This window comes from Prionailurus bengalensis, chromosome A1 (assembly GCF_016509475.1).
Source record: "Prionailurus bengalensis isolate Pbe53 chromosome A1, Fcat_Pben_1.1_paternal_pri, whole genome shotgun sequence".
NCBI classification, from domain to species: domain Eukaryota; kingdom Metazoa; phylum Chordata; class Mammalia; order Carnivora; family Felidae; genus Prionailurus; species Prionailurus bengalensis.
Window position 1 is genome coordinate 126,250,162 of NC_057343.1, and position 11,032 is coordinate 126,261,193.

An 11,032-nucleotide genomic window follows, 5' to 3' on the forward strand; every position below is an offset into this window, starting at 1 on the left:
GGTTTTCTAGTGGAATATAATAGAGAGCATATGATTAGTCAAATCCATTATTCCTATCTTGCAAAATCTTTTGATTCCTTCCTCTGTATTACAATATAGGGATTTCTAGTATCTCAGCTTCATCTAGCAGGGTCTACAACTTAGTCCACATTTCTATCAATTACTGTGTCACACAGAGCCACTACCAACTATTAATGCTATCATATTAAATCCACTACCCTCACTAAGAAAATTCATAAGCATAACTTCAGCCTGATGTAAAACTATGCTTTCCTTTCCTTCTGTAGGGCACTGTTTCTATCAGATTTTTCTCTTTGCAAAGAGTAGGGCACCCTTTGTGTAAAGATTTCCAAGATTTTTCCCTAAAGAGACTAGCAAAGTCCTACAGTTCCTTTTTCTTACATGTAAGCCTTGACCTCTAGCTTTTGACTTCAGAAGTGAGCACCCTCAATCATGTTGGCCTCTGACTCAAGGTCTAGAAATAATAAAAGTGACTATAGTATGGGGCATGAGAATTGGTGCCCTTGTTGTTGTGTTTGTACCTTTCCATCTATTCTTTATCTTCTTTGTCTTGCTGTGTGCTTTCATAGGTTGAACTCTAAGGACTAAATCACCTAGCCACCCTTGACCTCTGGCTTTTTTATTGGTTTAGATCAATGGGAGGTAGAGGATTCTGGGGAGTGAAGGGGAAGAGAGTTCAGACTTTTTATTTCCCCTAATCTTTCTTCTTTTGCCAGAGACTGTATTCTTCTATAACCATAGTTCATACTGGGTGGTCCTCTTGCTGGACAGCTCTCCCTTTTCTGCTTCTGGCCATACCTCTCCCTTTCCTTGCTCTTCTGGGCTTAGTGATAATGATGGCTTCTTGCTGGTGTTAGCATTTGTTGCCTCACCATCCTTAGTGCTTCCTTAATCCTTCCCAGTCCTCTGTAAATAGTTTTAAATTAAATTTTCTTTAGTTGAAGTCCTTTGGGTATTCTATATGCTATCTACAAGGACCCTAATGGCTAGGCTCTTCATCAGGTAAGGCTGTGTCATTCATGTTTGTGTGACCAAATGATAAAGGCCTCACTGGATGAGGAAAAGAAGTTGCTTTGATTACAAGGAGGTGTGGCTGGATGTTTGGAGCCTCCAAGTTCTCATATCCTAAAGGCTCTTCTGCAATTGTTGGTTAGAGTCCCACTCTTTTCTACTTTTACTCCAAATTTCACATGAAAGTCCTAGTGAGTCTATGAATTCAATCATTGGACTGTTAGGTACTTTAGTCTCATATCTCTAAAAGACAAAAGATCTTTTTTCTTAGCTTAGTTTGTGCTTTGATATATATAGTCTTCTGAGTTTGTTATTCTTTCTTTTAAAGTGGATAGAGAGAAAAGAAGAAGCCATCCACCTATACACACAGAATTACTCACATCTTTTATATTGTTCCATGACAGGAAAAGCTTGGTCCCCCATGGCCTTGCCTTCAAAAAGGACTACATTTTAAGTGATCCCAGGAAATATATTAAAAAAATTTTTTATTATTTAAAATATTTTTAATATTTATTTTTGAGAGAGACAGAGATAGAATGTGAGTGAGTTAGGGGCAGAGACAGGGAGACACAGAGTCCAAAGCAGGCTCCAGGCTCTGAGCTGTCAGCACAGAGCCTGACGCGGGGCTTGAACTCACGAGCTGTGAGATCATGATCTGAGCCGAAGTTGAATGCTCAATCGACTGAACCACTCAGGTGCCCCTTAAGTGATCCCATGAAATATTTTAATGAACTATTTAGCCACTGTTTGCCATGAGCTGCAAAGTTCCCTTTACTGAACACTAGTGGGATTTTTACTTGCCTTCTACCTGATTGGGCCAGATGACCAATCCTATTTTTACCCATTTCTTTAAGGGTCTATGACCTGCAATTCCATTCCCTGGTATCAAAATATGTTTCAATCAACATGTTTGATTTCAAGTAAGAGAAATTGAATTTAGATAGCTTAAGCCAGGAAAGACATTTTTGGTAGGATGATGAGCTTATGGAATCCATTCCTGGAAAATGGATAGAAACTAGTAAAGAGTCTAGAAAATAAGAAAACTAGCTGTACTCATGCCAAAGTTGTAGCCTGGTTAGGATTTTTACCATGGGACTATGCCATAGCCATTGATGACTTCCCTGTGTCACTGAGGCTATGAATAATTTCTCAAGAGTTTTTGCATGTTTGGGTCACTTTTTCAGGTTCCAAGTGTCCAAATCTCAGGATGGCTCTCTGATAGAGAGCTTAAGCTGTAGGTGCTGGTGAATGAGTATGATGCTGGGCCTTGCCTCCCACTAGTATTCACACCAAAGGGAATTATTGCTAAATTAAAGGATAATTTGGTTGCTGTTTACCAAAGAATCAAGATAAAAACCAAATGAAACAATCAGTGTGTGCTGTACCCATCCTGCCTGCCTGACTTTGTGAGTGGTCAGAGTCCCTTTGTGGGGCCAGTGTTTGAAGAGCGGTCAAGTCGACTGGCCACAGTGACTCCAAATGGAAGTATCCACTACTCAAATTGTGGTTGACTTAAACATTGTGATGGTTGTCATTTATAGTGTCAACTCCTTCTCTTCCCTTCTTCCCTTTCCCTATTACACCAATTGGTCACAGAGCTTTGTTGACTCATATTTTACACTACCGTAGTGATTTATAATTTTGTTTTTTATTATGTGTATTTTTGACTGATTAGTAAAATCACTAAGAGGCATACCTAGTATCAAACCTTAATAAAGTTTGGGGTACCTGGGTGGCTCAGTTGGCCAAGTGTCTGACTTTGACTCAGATCATTATCTCGCTGTAAGTTTGAGCCCTGTGCAGATGCTCTGTCAGGCTCTGTGCTGACAGCTCAGAGCCTGGAGCCTGCTTCAGATTCTGTGTCTCCCTCTCTCTCTGCTCCTCCCCCAATTCTACCTCTCTCTGTCTCTCAAAAATAAACAAATGTTAAAAAAATTTTAAAAAAGTAGTACCAAGACCAGGTTAAGGGGAAGAATGGTCTTTTGTTATTTTGTTATTTCCATCTTTTTCATTGATATAATTTTCTCTGCTTCAAATTTTGTTTCCCCGAATCCATAAAAATTTTAAAATTGTACATTTTGTATCTGTTTGCTGCAGATAATTTGTTGCATTTTGATAAACTTGACTATTCAGCCAAGGATGTAATATTTTGATTCTCATTAGTGACTTAATACCATTTATATAATAAATAGAGGCATGTTCTGTATTTATTCTGGCTTTTTACCAACTCATTATCTAGAAATTATAGATTTCACATATAATGCACTACTAAATCACTCTGGTAACTGAAGACTTACCAAAAGCTTTTATTTCTGTGGAAATCTTCCTATTTATGAACCATAAACACTGTGGATTGCTGTAGAAGTTTCCAGCTTTCCCACTGGTGAACATAACTTTGTCTTCATTGCTGAGACCAGCTTTTCCTTCATTATTTAGAAATGGGAAAAATAAATGACATTGAGTTGCTACTATTTCTCAATTAAAAGAAGAGAGGATGATGGGGCGCCTGGGTGGCGCAGTCGGTTAAGCGTCTGACTTCAGCCAGGTCACGATCTCGCGGTCCGGGAGTTCGAGCCCCGCATCAGGCTCTGGGCTGATGGCTCAGAGCCTGGAGCCTGTTTCTGATTCTGTGTCTCCCTCTCTCTCTGCCCCTCCCCCGTTCATGCTCTGTCTCTCTCTGTCCCAAAAATAAAATAAACGTTGAAAAAAAAAATTAAAAAAAAAAAATAAAAGAAGAGAGGATGATACTGGGGATATTCTGAGTGAGTCACAGAAAACATGTAGAAGCCATGAAGTTAAAATACCATATTAGTGTCTGGCTTTTTCTGTTCACCCCAACCTATAAAATAGCTAGGAAAACTTCTCTTACTTTAATACACTCATGAAGGGGAACTGAGCAGGAACTTTAATCCCTCTTGCTCGGCCTGCGTATCTTCTCCTTTATTCACCAGGCACTGTGTCATGTGGTATGAGTATGGTTAGAAATGCCTCCTTCTCAATTCCAGAGAGAACAACTTGGCTTTTGACTTACATGTTGTCAAATAGCCAATTAAATAAGATTTTTATTTTTCAAGTGGTGTTAGGGTGTTGCCTAGATAAAATATCTGTCATCATCTCTTACTGGCACATCTCTTGACTGGATTTAACTGAACCCCAAAATTATAAGGTGGTTAGGACAGCATATTTGGAATGGGATGAAAAACAAAGCAGGCCACTCATGGAGGCTCTATATTCTTTATTACTTATGGTGTTAGCCAAAAAAAAAAAAAATGACAGCTATAGTTCAGACAGGTCCTTTCATATTTAAAAAGGAAGTCTTAAAGTATCAATTAATTTTAATGAGCAGTCTCTCTACTGATATATACATATATATCCCTAAAGACATTCTAACTGTACTTATCAACATCTGGAAGCAGTATTAGGCAAACCACATGCTTAGTTCCTAACTTCAAAAAGCATTTTTTGAAAGGAATCTTTTGTAAATTCTGGAAGGAGGCTGTGAATAGTTACCAGAAAAGCATTTCAATATATTACAGTGTTTGAGTTATTAGGGAGTCATATGCCTAAAACTCAACTCTGGAGCAATTTGGAGTTTAGAAAAAAAAAAAAAAAGAAAAATATCAGCAAGAATGCAAGTAGATTAGAAGAGCTGAATATACTACCATGCTCACTGAAGAGATTCCTTCCTTCTTTCCTTCCTTCCTTCCTTCCTTCCTTCCTTCCTTCCTCCTTCCTTTCCTCCCTCCCTCCTTCCCTCCTTCCTTCCCTCCCTCCTTTCCTCTCTCCCTCCCTCCCTCCCTCACTCCCTCTTTCTTTCCTTCCTTCTCTCTCTCTTTTTTCTGGGCTAAAATTGCAGCAGCTATATAGCTAGCACACACTCTGACAGATGAAGCTGACTGATCCTTTGACCAACCTGAAGAATGGGAAACCTTTATTGACAAGCAAAAACTTTAATACTCCTCTTCTTTATATTGAGAAGCATGGAAGAAGTATATGGGAAAGGAAAAAGAAGAGAGGAAGAAAGGAAAAAGAGAAAAATATGAATCATAGAAGAAACAACACCAACAAAAGTAGCATACGCTAGCAGACAAAGAGACAAAGAGCTGAGAATAGTGTGATAAAAAATTAAGGTAGAACTGTGATGTTAATGATGCACATTGGAATCCATGAATTCACTAGTTTATTCATTCAAACCATATTTATTGAGTTAGTAGTATGTGTTGAATCCTGGGAGCTTCAAGGGTAGATAAATACTGTTTATGTCTCTGTCTTCCAGGTGCTCATTGATGGGTAAGAGTGGGAGAGTATGGCCACATGTTACAAGTACAATGCCAAATGCATGAAAATGATACAATGGGAGCACAAAGGAGGAGTTTGTCCCTTTTTTTTTTTTTTTGCAAAAGATGGAGGGTAGGCTAGAAAAAGCTCTGTAGAAGAGGTGACACTTGAACTGAGCCTTAAAGGTTATGAAAAGTTATGTACTTCTTTACAGTTTCTGGCATAGTCCAGTGAAAAATATCAAAATAAGAATTAATCACCCTATCAACCAGTGATCATAATAGTGCCAGAGCTATCTAAGATGAGTTTTTATGTTCATTACAACTTATGTGTGCTTTAAGACTCAACTCAGTGATTCCATCTGCTTGATGAAGGCTTCTTTGATTACCCTGGCTTGAACCGTTCTTATTTGGATTATCATCGTATCTTGGACTGAGTTTAGTCTCTGAACCACCCAGAGATCATACTGCTTTCCACTGAACATAGTTTCTCCCACTACTGAATTGTTAATCCCCCAAGGTTCTTGAAACGTGTTTCTAGTAAATTAAGACTCAGCCTGCATCCTAGCACTACTTTGTCTCACTACTGAAAAATAAGCGCTTGTGAAATTTAGGAAACAGTAGTATAGATACTGACTTTGGGTCATTTATGCTTTCAGGAAAATGTTACCTGTGACTAGGAAGTAATGGCTTTTTGTTGGTCACGGGGGGGTTGTGGTACAGCTCCAGCCCTAACTGCTGCTCAGAGTGGGTCATGGAGTGGAAGTGGGAATCACAGTGGTATGAAATTCGTTTGTGAAGGTTACCTCCGTGTTGTCCCATCTGGTGAACTACTGGTGAATAACAAGCCCGTTGTATTACCTAAAGAGATGGCATTGAGTCTCTAATGTGAAGTTGTGGGATGGAGTGTTTCCTCATTAAATTCATACGTTAGCCAGTCAATGTTGATGAATAGGAGAATATCCAAAGACCCTAAGTTTAAATTTTTGTGTGAATTACAGAATTCATATTTTCATCTAATGATCCAGGGCTCAATAATTCTCTCTCAGAAGTTCACCTTACCTGTCCCATAAATTTTCTCTGGGTGGGAAGGTATGCTTTTTTTTCTGGTAACAGGGAATGTAGGTCAGAGTATTTGTGAGAACTACACTGCAAATGGAAAATGTTGTAGCATATAAATCCAAGATATTATTATTGCCATTATCTCCACCTACTAATTACCTAAAGACCAGTTAATCCACAAAAACCCAACTTTTTAATTGAGATTATAAGGAATTTATAACCTTACCTGATAAGCCATCTTTTTTTTTTTTTAAACTTCCTTTTAAATGTTTACATGGTCAAAAGTACCAGGTGCAAAATTATAACATAATGATGAATAGGTCACACATATAAAAAGTGATCCTTTCTGGATTGTTTAACATTTCTTAAAAGTTTTTTTTAATTTGTTTTTGAGAGAGAGAGAGGGAGAGAGAAAGAGAATCCCAAGCAGGCTCTACATTGTCAGGGCAGAGCCTGACACAGGGCTCTAACTCACGAACCATGAGATCATGACCTGAGCTAAAATCAAGAGTCAGATGCTTAAATGACTGAGCTACCCAGGTTCCCCCTGTTCTACATTTCTTTAGGAAGGATTAGGGGAAAAATCAGGACATGCAAATTTGAAGCCATTTTAATTTATTCAAAATTAATTAAAAGAGAAAGGACACTCCAAGTTTTTTTTTTGTTTGTTTTTTGTTTTTTTTCAATATATGAAATTTATTGTCAAATTGGTTTTCATACAACACCCAGTGCTCATCTCAAAAGGTGCCCTCCTCGATACCCATCACCCACCCTCCCCTCCCTCCCACCCCCATCAACCATCAGTTTGTCCTCAGATTTTAAGATTCTCTTATGCTTTGGTTCTCTCCCACTCTAACCTCTTTTTTTTTTTCCTTCCCCTCCCCCATGGGTTTCTGTTAAGTTTCTCAAGATCCACATAAGAGTGAAACAATATGGTATCTGTCTTTCTCTGTATGGCTTATTTCACTTAGCATCACACTCTCCAGTTCCATCCACGTTGCTACAAAAGGCCATATTTCATTCTTTCTCATTGCCACGTAGTATTCCATTGTGTATATAAACCACAATTTCTTTATCCATTCATCAGTTGATGGACATTTAGGCTCTTTCCACAATTTGGCTATTGTTGAGAGTGCTGCTATAAACATTGGGGTACAAGTGCCCCTATGGGGAAATACAAATCAAAACCACACTCAGATATCACCTCACGCCAGTCAGAGTGGCCAAAATGAACAAATCAGGAGACTATAGATGCTGGAGAGGATGTGGAGAAATGGGAACCCTCTTGCACTGTTGGTGGGAATGCAAATTGGTGCAGCCGCTCTGGAAAGCAGTGTGGAGGTTCCTCAGAAAATTAAAAATAGACCACTCCAAGTTTTTTAATAAGGTACCTTTGAAGACTAATTTTGGTTAAATGCATTTTTAAAAATTAAGTTGTCAGATAAAGAAAATAAGGAACAAGCAAATTCTTTGAAAAGTTTTGTCTCAAGAAAAAAATGCTTAAAGACTCCAGAGTAGACTTTTAAAACACAAGTGTAAGCTTCTCAATTAAAAGGAAAAAAGAAGATATTAATCTTCCCTGAGAATGTGTTGATGCCTTAGTAAGCATTGCCCAAAAATATTTTTTTTTCAGAAAAAAACCCCTGAGAGATACAAATAACTCTGATATTCAGATAATCAGACATCACAGACTTGATTGAAATAAATATGCTAGTCCTTAAAATTGATTGACAATCATCATTGGGTTCATTAAAAATTTTCAGAAATTGTAGGAAGATACAGTAGTATTTTCTAAGATGTTAGTATCTTAGAGACAGTCTAAGAATGAAGAAGTATTGCTAGTTACTGGACATAATAAAGCAGAATTATTCTAATTATTTCCTAGAATAAAATTGGAATTACTCTGTTTGTACTAGAATTTATAATTTACTAAGAAGCTGCAGCTATGGTTTCCTGACAGTAAAATCCTTGATTAGAGAAATATACAAAATTATGGCCTATGGAAATTATTCAAGATATGTTATTATGCTAAGAAATAAAAATAACATTATCCTTGTCAAACCATAGCAGGATGACATTAATTTGATACTATATTTCTATTTTAAAAGTTAGGCAAGTAGAATGAAATTCAATAGGTTAGACATTAAAATATGTATTTAACAAGCAGAACTCCACTCTGAGCTGAAAGTTTAGTTGATTTATAAACAACATTAATGGAATATTGGCTGTTTCATTATGCTTATTTAATAAGGGAAACAATTAAAATATGTAGCTCCTAAAACAGTGGCTATTGGGGAGTTAAGAAATTCCCATTTAGACAGCCAGATTTAGTGTATTTTAAGATATAATATTTCCCTGGTGCTTATGTACATATGGACAATATTGATCCATATAATTCATTATCTCTATACAAAGTAGAAAAGCAAAACAAAAATACTAATAAGACATGTTTGCTAACATGCACATTTTTATAGCGTTACATGGCCAGCCTGTTGTTGAATATTTAAAGCATAAACTAGTTTCTAAGGCTTGGTAATGCTAATTATCCATTCTGAAAGGAAATTTCTCATAATTTTACTCCTTGTCGCTCATTTTCACCTAAGTATGTCAATATTTCTTCGAACCCTATAGGTAAAGAGAATAGAATACAGTATTAGAATTCTCCTTCAGTTCATAAAGGCCAAGATGTGGTTAGCTGGGCAGGAGCCCACAATACTTTGATGCAGATGAGTTTGCTGGCTCTACACTAGCAAGAGCAGAGTGTTTACCTTTACTCAAAGGAAAGTGGATAAAAGCAGTACCATCACTGTGACCCAGAGAAGGGAAAAATGTAAACCTACTAGCATGGAAGACCATTCAGAAACATTTTCTATGAACTATGGGAGGACCAGCCTCATCATATTCCTGCTTACTGATCCACATTTGCTGGAATGTAGACAGGCTGGCCAGAATGGAACCCCCAATCCAAACGGAATACTTCCTCTCTGGGGGAGCTATGATCTTGATTTTCATTGTGCTAGGTGCCAGGGTTACGATTTCCTTCTGCATTCGGTCAGCAATGCCAGGGTACATTGTGCTGCCTCCAGACAAGACAGTGTTGGCATATAGATCCTTGCGAATATCCACATCACACTTCATGATAGAATTGAAGGTTGTCTCATGGATCCCACTGGACTCAATGCCCAAAAAGGAAGGCTGGAAAATGGATTCAGGGCATCGAAAACGTTCGTTCCCAATGGTGATCACTTGCCCATCAGGAAGCTCATAGCTTCTTTCCAGTGAGGAGGATGCAGAAGCACTGACCATCTCTTGCTCAAAGTCCAGGGCCACATAGCACAGTTTCTCTTTGACATCACGGACAATCTCCCGCTCGGCTGTGGTGGTGAAGTTGTAGCCTCGTTCTGTCAGAATCTTCATGAGGTAGTCAGTCAGGTCTCTGCCAGCCAGATCTAGACGTAGAATGGCATGAGGTAGGGCATAACCTTCATAGATGGGCACGGTGTGAGTAACTCCATCACCAGAATCCATCACGATGCCTGTGGTTCTCCCCGAGGCATAGAGAGACAGCACAGCCTGGATAGCTACATACATGGCTGGTGTATTGAAGGCCTCAAACATGATCTGAGTCATCTTTTCCCGGTTGATCTTGGGGTTGAGGGGTGCCTCGGTGAGGAGGATGGGATGCTCATCTGGTGCCACACGGAGCTCGTTGTAGAAAGTGTGGTGCCAGATCTTCTCCATATCGTCCCAGTTGGTGACTACTCCATGCTCAATGGGATACTTCAGGGTCAGGATGCCTCTCTTGCTCTGAGCCTCATCCCCCACATAGCAGTCCTTCTGACCCATGCCTACCATGACCCCCTGGTGCCGGGGGCGCCCTACCATGGAGGGGAAGACAGCCCGGGGGGCATCATCACCACCAAAACCTGCCTTGCACATCCCTGACCCATTATCTACCACCAAGGCAGACAGCTCATCATCAGTCATGGTGCTGGCTGGAATCTTCCAGAGAAGTGAGCAGAAGTTAAGTATAGAGTAGATAGCAGATTACGGTGTGCAAGGGAGAGGATGAACAGGCCGAAACACTCTGGAGAGGGGATCCTGTGCTGTGATGACAGGTATTTAAAGGTGCACGCTGGCCCCACCCATGTCTTATCCCACCAGTTCCCAGCATTTCTGCGTGGGGTTGCCTTTGAGGTATTAATAATGATGATGGTGATTATATAAATCATTAGGAGACCTTATTTCATACCGAGAAAATTGACTATCAAGTGGCCAAATCTGAGGTTACTGTAATTAGGCAACCCACACATGGTTGTCAGCGTGCTTTGGCTCAGTCTCTAGATAACTATGATGATGCAATGGGGGATATAAAAACAAGATGAAAGAAAGCTAGTGTGAGGTATGGGTAACATGGCTGGAAGGACCAATCCCTCCTCACTTTACTCTCTGGGTCCATTTTCTCCACAGTAGCTTTAACTTTTCATTCTTAATATATTGTTCTTATGAGGAGCCGAACTCTGAAAACTTCACTTTTTCAAGATTTTCTTTCCCATTTTGGTCCTAATCCCATAGGATGTTCATCATGATGGAAATTATTTTAATGGATGAAAATAATGAATGGCCAAGTGTGGCCTGACAGCTGTAATTTTAATGCATTT

At 39.1% G+C, this 11,032-nt stretch overlaps 1 protein-coding gene across 1 annotated transcript; it reads right to left on the bottom strand.

Annotated features, from left to right (window-relative positions):
* Window positions 1-8,820: 8,820 nt before the first annotated feature.
* On the bottom strand, window positions 8,821-10,452 carry ACTBL2 (actin beta like 2). Its single transcript, XM_043590756.1, has one exon. The coding sequence runs from the start codon at window positions 10,356-10,358 to the stop codon at window positions 9,228-9,230; it is 1,131 nt and encodes a 376-aa protein (XP_043446691.1). The 5' UTR covers window positions 10,359-10,452; the 3' UTR covers window positions 8,821-9,227.
* Between the last annotated feature and the right edge of the window lie 580 nt (window positions 10,453-11,032).

Bases quoted from the DNA above. Each gene is read 5' to 3' on its own strand.
- ACTBL2 (XM_043590756.1), bottom strand. From the start codon at position 10,358: ATGACTGATGATGAGCTGTCTGCCTTGGTGGTAGATAATGGGTCAGGG.